This window comes from Mus musculus, chromosome 6 (assembly GCF_000001635.26).
Source record: "Mus musculus strain C57BL/6J chromosome 6, GRCm38.p6 C57BL/6J".
Classification (NCBI taxonomy): Eukaryota; Metazoa; Chordata; class Mammalia; order Rodentia; family Muridae; genus Mus; species Mus musculus.
In genome coordinates, this window is record NC_000072.6 from 17,567,769 (window position 1) to 17,580,449 (window position 12,681).

Genomic DNA, 12,681 nt, shown 5'->3' on the forward strand with positions numbered 1-12,681 from the left:
TATTTATACTTCAAGGCTATGGTCGTTGTCAAACCATTCATAATAGCCATTATGAAATAAATAATTGGGGTAGGAAGTGATGCCTACACATGCTGCACTGTATGGCAGACACTCTTCTGGCTTCGGACTTGGAGGAAAGATCCACAGGCTCTCGTGTTTCTTGTACACTGAAGTTCCCTTCCCTGTTCATATTCCGAATCCTCCGTTTGAGGATCTGTCAACCAACGTCTCCATTTTTTTTTTAATTTTAGACAGAGTCTTACTCTTGTAGCCCAAGATGGTCAGAGTCTTACTCTTGTAGCCCAGGCTGGACAGAGTCTTACTCTTGTAGCCCAGGATGGTCCCAAACTTACAATGCAGCTGAGGAAGTTCTTGACCTTCTGACACTCTTGCTTCTGCCTCCTGGGAGCTAGAATGATGGGCGTGTTCTACCATTCCTGATGTTATATGTACTGGGAAAGGAACCCAGGGCTTTGTGCATGCTAGGAAAACTCTCCACCAACTCAGCCGTGTCTCCTGCTAGAGTCTCCTTTTGCCTTACGTACCTTTGAGGTCACAGTCCCCAGGCACATGGCAGCCATGGCTCATCAGCTTCAGCCTAGCCCATTTTCAACATTTGAAAACCTCCCCTCACAGTTTTGCTGAAACCATATCTCCTCATGACCTACTCCACCGGTGAGAAGTGTGACTTCTCCAGTATTGGAAATTCAACAGGAAGAAATACCTGTGCGTTTTGGAGGGAGATAAGAGTTTGAGACAGGGTCTCTAGCACTTCTGTCTGGCCTCAGATTCATTAGTCTTCTGCCTCAGCTTCCCAAGTCTAGGATTAGAGATGCGTGCCAGCATACCTAGCTTCATGGCCATACTCTGGCTACTACACGGCTCCATCCTGATGTCTGACGCCATGAACTCTTGGGTCAGTTTGTGCCTCTTCCCGGAGATCCATTTTCCCCTCCGTCCTCCCATAATCTTTCTGGTGCTCTCTGATTTTTCACAGCAGCTGTCCTGTTTCTCTATCATCAGTCTCTATTACAGTTACAGACTTATTGCACAACACTGTTAACACAGTTCAATCAGCCCTGGGACCTACCTATCTGGACAATAACTGACTTGGACAGGGTCAAAGATCAGTCGGCACTTGTTCAATGGACTTAAATTTTAACTGAAGTTCTAGAGCTTAAGTGTTTACCCCGTAAGTTTCCAGAATAAGAGTTTACATGCATGAAAACTTTGATGAGAGGCTGAGTTGAGAGTGAAATTATCTAGCTCGCTCCTGGGAGAGGATTTGTGTTCCCTACTTCGATGATCTTAATGGCTCTTGAAACAGACGAGAGTGGCTCGTTATTTATAACACCGCTCTCAGGAGGCAGAGGTGGGAAGGTTGCTGCCAGCTCAAGGCCAAAGTAGACTACAGGGTGAGACAGTACCCCCAATCCTAAGAAAAAGGGCAGGAGAGCTCTTGAGGGCCGGCACAGTTGTTTGGTGGGTAGAGGTGCTTGCACACAGGCCAGAGGACCTGTCTGCTCCCCATTGTGACCCCACAAGGTGGTCGGAGAGAACTGAATCCTGGGAGTTATTCTCTGACCTCCATGTATTCGCCATAGCATGTGTGCACATGCACACACACACACACAATAGATAGATAGATAGATAGATAGATAGATAGATAGATAGATAGATAGATAGATAGATAGATAGATAGATAGAAAAAGGGAGGGGTGGCTCTTATATTTGAACAAAGGAAAGAGCCATTAATGTGATGGCTTTGGCAGCTCTAACAACTAGAGAGCTGACCCTGGAGCTCCAGAGTTTCCTTCTGTCTCAGGATTCCAAGACATATATTGCTCTTTTCGCTAAATATTCTGAGCTATATTTGGTTCTAACTTCCTTTTTGGTATAGATTCTCTTTCTTACACACACAGACACACACGCGTGCGCCTCATCCCCTTCCCATAGGCTCTTTTGTATGGAAATGACCTGGAAATGTCACCTAGCAAAAACTATTGTCCTGTGTCCTCTGCACAGGGTGACTTGCCTATGCTGACTTACCTCCCTGTCAAGGTTGTCTCATGTCCGGTGGGGGTGGGGTAGGAAGAATGATATGACTGACCTGTGCTATTTTGAGTAGGGAGCTTTAAATCAAGAAAATGCCTATCTGTGAAGTTCAATAGACACTGCCAGACCTGAGGGTCAGGAACTCCTTAAATGTGTTTGCCAGTGTGAATTCAGATACATAAGGGGATTTTAGCAACTCCCTTAGCCCCTCCATGTCTCTCTGGTCTTCCAGGAAAATACTGATACAGCTGTTTCGCATTAACCAGGCACTTTAGCATGTTCAGATTTATTGAAATTAGTTTTCAATAGAAAACTGTTGCCTAGCAATTGGATTAGTTATGCATTTAATACAGATTTTTTTTTTACTTACACTGATTTAGAGCTTCCCTTTAACATTAACATTTAGATATGTTCACATTTCTCCCTTTTTGCATGTTCATATTTGTTTGATGTGTGTGTCTCTGTGTGTGTGTGTGTGTGTGTGTGTGTGTGTCTGTGTGTGTGTGTGTGTCTGTGTGTGTGTGTGTGTGTATGTGTGTGTGTGTGTGTGTGTGTGTATTTAAACTCGGGTGCACCAGCAAGTGCTTGTGGAGGTCAGAAGTTGATACTTGGTGTTTTCCTCAGTCTCTCTCCACTGTATTTACTGAAGCAAGGTCTCTTGAGCCTGGAGCTCTCTGTTCAGCTAGTCTAACTAGCTAGTTTGCCCTTGTTAGTTAGGGATTCCCTGTATCCACCTATCAAAGTCTGGGATTACAGACAGACTGCTATGCCTGCCCCTCTTTTTGTGGCACTAGTAATAAGAACTCTAGTCTTTACGACTTCATAGCAAATACTGTGTCCTTAGATAAGTTTCCAGTTCCTGTCTCTTTAAATGTATATATTTTGATGTTTTGCATGTATACCTGTTGCCTACAGAGTCAGAAGAGGACTTGGATCCATAAGACTGGAGATGGCTCAGCAGCCTAAGAGCACTGACTGCTCTTGCAGAGGATCTATGCTCTCTTCCTAACACCTGAATCAGGCATCTCACAATGATCTTCGTCAGTCCCAGGAGATCTGATGTCCTCTGGCCTCCATGGGCATCTTTATCCATGTGGTGCAAATATACTCACACCAACCCACAAGCATATATCATTAGAATTTTTTAATCCATCTTTTTTAATTCTGGGAAGTCACTCTTATCTATAAAAATATAAAGTTGTGGCAAAACTATTGAAGGGAAAGATAGGAACATGTTGGTACCTTGACCCTGCAAGAACCAACTCAGAAAATGTAGTCCACTAACCACCAACTAAATCCTAAACATCCTGCAGACTTCACATATTCTTTTTGAATCTATAACTATAATTCTTGTAATCTGAACCTTATCTCGTTCTGGTTTAAACAGGCCATGAAATGTTCTAGTTCTCTGTAGAGAAAATTTCCCCCTCAACAGAAATGGTGTGAAGTGTGTCAAGCAAGGATGAATTACGGAGAGCTACCGATTTCCCCTTCATAGGAGTGTGGTTAACACTTTTCTCAACTGGCTTCTCTGTCTTGTTTTATTAGTGGTCCTTTGGTGTGCTCCTCTGGGAGCTCATGACGAGAGGAGCCCCTCCTTATCCCGACGTGAACACATTTGATATCACTATCTACCTGTTGCAAGGCAGAAGACTCTTGCAACCAGAATACTGTCCAGACGCCTTGTAAGTAAGAGTTTGCTGGGGTCTTTGTGTATGTCTCCAGTTCGTGACTTGTGCAGAAGTGCTTGTTGCCATTATGCCTCTCACAGCATTTCTTTCTGAAACAGGTACGAAGTGATGCTAAAATGCTGGCACCCCAAAGCGGAAATGCGCCCGTCCTTTTCCGAACTGGTCTCCAGGATATCCTCAATCTTCTCCACGTTCATTGGGGAACACTACGTCCACGTGAACGCTACTTATGTGAATGTAAAATGTGTTGCTCCATATCCTTCTCTGTTGCCATCCCAAGACAACATTGATGGCGAGGGGAACACATGATGAATGAGAGGTCCACCAGCCCACTTCCAAGAAACAGTTCTGGCCCAAACCAGACTATCCCTTCCCCAACAGTTCTCACTGCCTGGCCTTTGGAAGGTCACTTAACATTTGTTGTTGTTTTGTTTTGTTTTTTGTTTTGCTTTTGCGGTAACTGCACCACTATGAAACATTGACTTGCTATTTCAAATTCCTGGATTCTAAGGAATTTCTCATCTGACAATGGAACAGAAATAGAAGCATGGCCCCCACAGGCTGGGGACCAGTGGCAACCTGCAGCTACAACACTCCTATCTCAGCGGAATTCTAAATCTCAGTTCTGGCTTAAAAGTTTTAAAAATAAGATATATATACATATATATATCCAATACAATGAACTTTGAAGATTTCTCAGAAAACTCAGAAGAAACGCCCTCTTTCAGGATAAATGTGGTGTTCCTAGCAGGCTGCTTGTTGAAATTCCAGTGTTTTAAAAATATTTTTGTTGTGTTGCAGTCGTGAACATTTTCCATTTCTGATGTTGTCTGCCCATCAGGCAAACATTCCCTTTTAAATGCTTATATACACATTCCTTAGGTTGGAAGAATATCCACGGACAATGCACTTATTTTTAAACGAGCATGACATGAGGTGTGTTTATAAATTATCAGGGATTTTATGTATTGTACATAGATGACAATAGGAAATTGTTTATTTCAAGAAATAGCTTTGTTACAGTAAAATATTTGTCATTTAAAACCCAGCTGTTTAGCAAGGAGTGTTGGCTCACACCTACAATCCCAGCATTTGGGAAGCTGAGGCAAGCAGATTACCACAAGTTTGAAACCAACCTTGGCTGCATACAGATGATGTATATATAGGCCAGCATGGGTTACACTGTCTGTCTTAGCAAACAAAATTTCAACTGTTTGAGAAAGATTTTGTTCTGATCTAATGAATGTGGACATTTAAATTTTTTATCTGTTTTTTAATGGCAACTTTGGAAATAAGTAACTTGCGGTGATAAATCTTTTTAAAGGCAACTCAGTATTTTTTAAAGGACAAAATAAACTGACTGAAGGGTTCGCTACTTCCAGTCACAACCTGTGTATAGAAGAAAGAAAGGGTCAGTGATCGAGAATCAGACACTCTCGTTCAGGAGGAGGCTTCTCGCCTGAAACAATTGCACCCAACACTTTTGGGGAAGTCTCATTTTTGCATTAGGACATATTTTAGGTTAAACAAAAGCATATTTTAGAAACAGACAAAAGCCAACTGAAAATCGTGGATGAATAGTTACTCTGGACAGGACTTTTGACATGTCTTGCTCTGTGGAATTTTGTGCTTACTACTGTATAGTGCATGTGGCTTAGGTTACCCTAGCTGGTTTTGTCCGTGTAAACATTGAAAGTATTATATTTTTATAGAAATGTTTATTTTTAATGATGTAAGAAAAATTTTCCTTAGGCCGCAGAAATCCTGCACTGTGAGCATTTCAGAAGAGGTATGTGAGACCCAGTTCAACGACAGCATGATTTTTTAAATGGCTGTAAGTTATGATAAGGAAATGTACTGATTGCCAGTGCACTCCACCCTCATTACGTCACCAGGACTTGAAGCCAAGGGTTAAGAGGGCAAGCTATGACATGGGTGTGTGGTCTGCTGAAACCCAATCGTTGAACTTGGCTGTTGTTACAGGAAAATGATGGCATCAACAGGTCTTTGATGGTGGTGGAGCATATCAGAACACATAAGGAACTGTAGCCCAGATTTATTTCAATTCAAATATTACTGCTTCGTAATTATGAAGAGTAGTGCAAATTTACAGAGCACTGTCAAAGACTGACAGAAAAAAAAAAGATCTGCTCTGTAGAAAGAATTGTCTGCCATTACAGGGTCAAGAAAATGAATGCGCCAATAACAGTAAGAGCTGTGGAAGACACCCATACCTGTATATACATGCTCGAGAAAGCTGTAATGTGAAAATCATGTTCTCTATTTATGACTCTTCCTAGGGCAATGTGTCTGGACAGATTGTAAGAGTAAGTCATTTTCCTAAAGAATTAGATATTTGTCACTGCCTATACCTGCAGTTGAGCTGAATGGTACTCCATGTGTTAATAATTGTTCTGATGAATCATACAGTTGAAATAAAGTGACGTAACATCTTGTATACTGTGAGTTGGCTGTAGCTAGTCCTGCTTGATTACCTACCTCATTTACATAATGACAGAGGAAGCCTAAGATTGAATTCCCCTGGCTCCATGGCCCAGATACTGATTCTTAATGTATGGGCAGTAGCTATATAGATTTGCATGCCTGACTCTCTGGAAGTCCCTGTGTTGCTCCGGGTGGTTTTTCCTGAGTTTTCAATTCCCTGCATTTTTCTGACAGCCTTTCCCCTGCTGGAGTCCTTGGTTCTGGTTTAACTTGGAGCTATATCTCTAGCAAGAGAGCATCCATGGGCCAGAAGCTGGGACAAAGGAACTTCAATGCATCGTTCACAGAAAGCTGGATTCTGCAAGTGGCAGTAGGGAAGAGATGTCTTTTTGCCCCATCAAAATCCTCCTTTTGATATATACATGTATCCATCCTTTGGGGCCTTTAGATATTAGAGAAACTATAGTCATCTTAACTGTATATTCTCAAAATGGAACGGGAACTCAAAGATGATAAGTCAGCCATCTAAGAATGGTGTAGCACTTTGGGGATATCTGATTCTTCAAAAATCCAAGTTTATACTGATGTTTATAAATACAGTGGGGGCTAATTCTTTATTTCCTGTACACGGCCAGGCTTCCAGCAGGAGATGCTGTCTTATACAAAGTTCACTCTTCTGTCTTTTGAAGAGAAAATCTTGTCATCTTTATACCCCTAGTATTTGGACCCTTACAATTACTGGACTGAGCCAGCAGATTCGATTCCTAACAGCCACTTTAAACCAGCAGGAAAAGTTCTTAGCTATGTATCTCCTGTGACATTTGGTGAACACCAACACAGGGCATATTCATAGGAGCCTTCTGAGGAAAGAGATTGTCTTAGTTAGAGCTTCTTTTGCTATGATAAAGCATCATGACCAAAAGCAACTTGTGGAGGAAAGAGTTGATTTTAGCTTATTGTTAGACATTATCGTCCATCATCACAGGAAGTCAGGACAGGAACTTAAACAGGACAGGAACCTAAAGGCAGGAGCAGAAGCAGAGGCCATGAGGAGGGCGCCTTACTGGCCTGCTCTACATAGCTGACTGAATTTGCTTTCATATAGCTCCCAGATCACCAAACCAGAAGTGGCACTGCCCACCGTGAACTGGGTTCTCCCATATCAATCATCAATCAAGAAAATGCGCCTCCGTCTCAGGCTTGCCCACAGGCAAGTCTAGTGGGAACATTTTCTCAACTGAGGTTCCTCCTTCTAAATGGAGTCTAGCTTGGGCCAAGTTGACATAAAAACTTGATAACATAGAAAATAATATGGGCTGGAAGATGGCTTAGTGGTTGAAATGCTTGTCACACAAGCATGAAGACTGGAGTTCAGATTCTGAGAACCCACAGAAATGTCAGGTAATCATGGCAACCAGCTCTGATTCCAGCTTCTAAAGACAGAGATAAGGGATTCCAGAACAAGCCTTTTGAGCAAGGTCTGAATAATGGAAATACTGCTTCAAAGAGTGATATAGGAAGTATGCTGGCTAGTTTTATGTCAACTTAAGACAAGCTAGATTCATCTGGGAAGAGGAAATGTCAACTGAGAAGTTGCCCCTATCAGAGTGGCCTGGGGACAAGCCTGTGGTATGTTTTTCTAATTAGTGATTTATGTGGGTGGTCCAAAAATATGGAAATAGTGCCCCCCAAGCCCTGTGTGGTATAAGAAAACAAACTGACAGAGGCCCAGCCAGAGGCCTGCCCGTGCATGCCACGGTGAGGGTGGAGGAGCCAGTGCCATGAGCAAGAATGTCATGGAAAGAAAGAAGCAGAGCAGTTTGTGCACTTTGAAGAAAGAGAGAGAACTGGAGATGAACTGGTGAGGAACAGCCTGAAGTGAGTAGCCTGCACCTGAGCCCATGGTGACGTCTGGACCCATGAAGTTGCCGAGGGCTATGTCTGTATTCCTGGCCTGAGTACAGCAGGGATCTGTGCTCATGACCCTGGCCCATGTTACCACCAAAAGCCCTGCGGACAGCTATGGTCTGGGCTGCCTGCCACCTGGGGCAAGGTTGATGTCTGAGAGCTGCTCTGAGATGCCCCCACTCCTCGCCAGATGTGGCACTTGGGTGAGCTGTTCCTGTTCGGCACCTGGGCAGTGAAGTCTTAGTGGCTTGAACACAGGAGAACTGGCAGGCTGACCAACCCAACTATCACCCAGGCCCATATCCAGGGCTTTAAGTTGTCCCATTCCAACGTCTACTGCATCTATGAGCTTCTGGAGCACATGAAAGAGGCTGTCATGCAGGACCACAGCTTCGGGATCTCTACAACACATGGCAACAGCAGGATATGCAAGAGGAGTCCGATGAGGATGCAGTATTGATAGTGTAGCAGAAGCCAGAGGCCTCGAACCAGACTCACTGCAATGAGCATTTGCAAGTCAAGCTGTTTGGGCAACAGGATTTACTGTGTGACACAACATGAAACGCTACAGCTTCCCCAGTGAGATTTTTTTTTTCCTTTGAGGGAGAAGGTTGCAAGGGTGAAGGGTGAACATGCAAGAACTGGGAGATGAGTGTGATTGCAGCACATACTGTGAAATTCACAAAGAATCAATTAAAAGTTGAAGAAGAGAAAGAACAAGAAGAGAAGAAAAAAGAAGGAGCAAAAGGAGAAGGAGAGGAAAAAGGGGGGAAGACTAAGAAGGAGAGGAGGGAGAAGGGCGAGAAGAAGAGGAAGAACCCAAACTGATTAAACCATGAGCAAGCCAGTCAGCAACACTCCCCCATGGCTTCTCCTTCTGCCTCCAGGTTCCTACCCTGCGTGAGATCCTGCCCTAATCCTTTGATGATGGGCTATAACTTGGAACTATAAGTTCATCCCCAAGCTACCCCTGGAAATGATGCTTTATCACAGGAATAGAAAACCTGAACTAAGACAGTGATTAAAGGAAGGAAAGGAAGATGCTCAACGTCAACCACACACCTCCACATACACATGTGCCATACTAACGTATGCACACATGCGAAACATGCACAGACTCACACCACACACATGCGCACACACACACACACACACACACACACACACACACACACACACACGGAAATAGAAAAAAGAAAACAAGACATTTTGCATACCTTTGTTTGATGTCCTGAATATTTAATTATGGAAATGTATTTTCAGCTCATGATCCAAACATCAATTATATATTTACTCTTTGACCTTTAGGAAAGATCCTATTCTTCTCTAAAGGAAAATTTTTTTAAAAAATGAAGAGATATATAACCTGTAAAGATATACCAAATGTTCAGATGATGATATCTTTCCAATTTATTTCAAAAAATAAGAATAGTATGATAACAAAGAAATTGCCTGTCACTTAGGTCAGGCAGCTTCTGTGTCAGGTACTGTTAGGTAAGAGGTTGTAAAACAATCCTTCTTACTTCAAAGAATTCAATGGATAAGACAGACAGCAAGTACTTAATTGGGGAATATTATACCATGGCTTTTCTTAGATCCATAAAATGTCTTGAAGAAGCATCACAGTTACAACAAAAATGGTAGGCTCTTGGACGATAGGACCAAGCTCTGACTTAGCCATCTATTGAACTTCTTCCCTACACCCAGTTCCTCAGCTGTCAAATAGACTGATCCTTCTTAACTCACAAGATTGTTACAGGACTCAAAATGAGTGTGCAAAACAGCTGATTTCCACTGCTGCCGAGTAACTGGGATATTATCAAGTCTTGGACAATAGAAGCCCACATCAGGGTAGCCTGCGGTTGATCTGAAAGGACCTTACAGATGTTCAACTGCAAACCTTCATCTCACACTGTGATTCCATCTCATTCATGAGCACAGAGATGAGAAAGTAAATGTGCAAACGGGAAGCATGACAAAATAGTGTCCAGGTGGTGGCACTTCTGTCCAGTGGAGGACCCTGAAGGACATCAACACGCCATGTTTCTCTGAAGCTCTCGCTATGGTCTATCACTCTCTCTGACAGTGGCTGGTTTCCTTTTTCTCTTGTTTGATCTTCAGACCTGGAATCCACAAAAGACATGGAAAATGGCAATTCATATAAAATTCCAGGACTGTTGCTTGAGGTGCAGTGATAGGGTCACGGCCCCCACAGCCTAAAGATTATTAATGTTTTCATTTTGCTCAAGTGGGTTGTTACTGACTGTTCAGGTTCAGGAAGAGTAGCTTGTGTCCGGGGTTGTTTTAGTGCATACCATGTGTTGAGAAGCTAAGGAATACTTCATGGACACTCTTCCATCCAGATGACTACACTCAGGGAGCTCCACAGACACGACTCAGTCTGGCACTTCAGATAAGCTGTGACACAGAAAGGCATGAGGACATTGTACCTCAGAGGAAACAACACCCACTGCTGGTTTCCCTCGTCAAACCTGACCTTCTTCTTCAGGACTATCTTAATTCCCTATCTATCACAAAAATGGAAAAAAAAAAAAAAAAACTTCAGTCATAGCCAGTGAAATATTTCAGCTGGTGAATTGAAGGTAATAAAACAGAGGCTGCCCAAACTGTCCTTTGTTGTAAATCACAGCAAAGGTCTAGATTACATCAGCCAGAGGGTATTGATCACAATGCTGAGAGGTTTATAACTGCTATTGACTTGCCATGTGACCCTGGAGCAGAAATCTAGGAAAACTGCAAAAGCATACCTATGGTAATGAAAAGTCCATCATTAACAGGGCTTTCTGTCCTGTCATCCAGCTAGAGCTGTGTTGGCTTCAAGGCAAATACTGAACAAACACTTGAAATGGAAGGAATTTCTGCCCTCTCTCTTTCCTTTGCTGGATGCTCTTAAAATTATCCTGCTATGTGTGTTTTTCTTATTATTAAAAAATGTGGATTCAAAAGTCTTGTATGAATTACCTTTCTCATTTTACTTATTTATAATAACATATTTTACCTTTTGACTACCGTACAAAGTAACAGGTTTCTTTATAACATTTTCCTACATAGCTTAGGTTGAATTCTCCCCTCCTCCCTCTCCTCTCCCCCTTCTCCCTGTCCTACTCCTCACTTGTATTCTGAAAGGACCCCAGCATTCCCCTTTCTACTTCCTCACATAATTTACTTATTAGTAGGTATAGTTAATATCTAAATAACTCTAAATCCTGTATTATTGCTGGTTTTTTTTTAAGGAATTAGGGGTCTAAAGAGAGATCACTGGATAAAGTCCTAAGTGCATAAGCCTAAGGACCTGAGTTCAAATCTCTACCACCCATGTTTCTTTTTTTAAAAAAGCTCCGCCTTCCCTAAGAGTTTATCTAATTCCAAATGGCCAGTCCTAAACACTTGTACATATAAGCAACTGTAAATGGACTTGGTAGTTTGTATGTTTGTGTGTGCATGTGTGTGTATGTAGGACAATAGTTGTAGAAGAGTTTATAAACTTAAAAGGGAGTGAGGGGAGGGAGTGGTATAATTATGTAAATACAGTATTCGTGTATGAAATTCTCAAAAAAAAAATGTAAAGGCTAGGCTTAACAATGCACATTTGTAATCCCAGCTTTGGGAAGTGGAGACGAAGGAGACGAAGGATCCTGGGGCTTTATGGTCAAACAGTCTAGTTGGTAGGTGAGCTCTGGGGGGCTCAGTAATAGACCGTCTCAAAAAAAAAAAAAAAAAAAAAAAAAAAACAAGGCAGAGATTGGTTAAAAAAAAGAGAGAGACCTGATGCTGACCTCTGGCCTCCAACTAGACATATGGTTGCTCACAGAGACATGTACCACTCTGTGTGTGTGTGTGTGTGTGTGTGTGTGTGTGTGTGTGTGTGTGTGTGTGTGTTTCTGTGTGTGTGTCTGTATGTGGTTGTGTCTGTGGGGGTGTATGTGTGTTTGTGTGTATGTGTGTATGTGGGTGTGTCTGTGGGGGGTGTCTCTGTGTGTCTGTGTGTGTGTGTGTTTCTGTGTGTGTGCGTTTGTATGTGGTTGTGTCTGTCTGTGTATATGGGTGTGTCTGTGGGGGGTGTATGTGTGTTTGTGTGTATGTGTGTATGTGGGTGTGTCTGTGGGGGGTGTCTCTGTGTGTCTGTGTGTGTGTGTGTTTCTGTGTGTGTGCGTTTGTATGTGGTTGTGTCTGTCTGTGTATATGGGTGTGTCTGTGGGGGGTGTATGTGTGTTTGTGTGTATGTGGGTGTGTCTGTGGGGGGGTGTCTCTGTGTGTCTGTGTGAGTGTGTGTGTGTGTCTGTGTATATGTGTGTGTGTGTGTGTGTGTGTGAGAGAGAGAGAGAGAGAGAGAGAGAGAGAGAGAGAGAGAGAGAATCACTGAAAGGGCCAGCTTAGAATAGCTTTCAGATGTTATTCAGGTGGCATTGAAGAAGCAAAGCTGAGAACAAAATGGCCCTGTTTCTCATGAATAAACAGAAATTTCAATTTTAAATAAATAATAACCCCACATTATTTGGAGCCCTGGCCCAAGACCGCGCTGACAATTAATTTCCATCCCTTTTGTGGGGAGAAGTCCTTT

At 42.7% G+C, this 12,681-nt stretch overlaps 1 protein-coding gene across 4 annotated transcripts in view; it reads left to right on the plus strand.

Moving 5' to 3' along the window:
- Positions 1-6,212, plus strand: part of Met (met proto-oncogene) — a 110,632-nt gene extending 104,420 nt beyond the window's left edge. For all 4 annotated transcript variants that reach the window (XM_011241043.3, XM_006505002.4, NM_008591.2 and 1 more), the window contains 2 exons: positions 3,604-3,740; positions 3,845-6,212. In XM_011241043.3, the coding sequence (XP_011239345.1) occupies positions 3,604-3,740; positions 3,845-4,055 (348 nt within the window). In that variant the 3' untranslated portion in view covers positions 4,056-6,212. The remainder of the gene's footprint in view (positions 1-3,603; positions 3,741-3,844) is intronic.
- Positions 6,213-12,681: the final 6,469 nt, after the last annotated feature.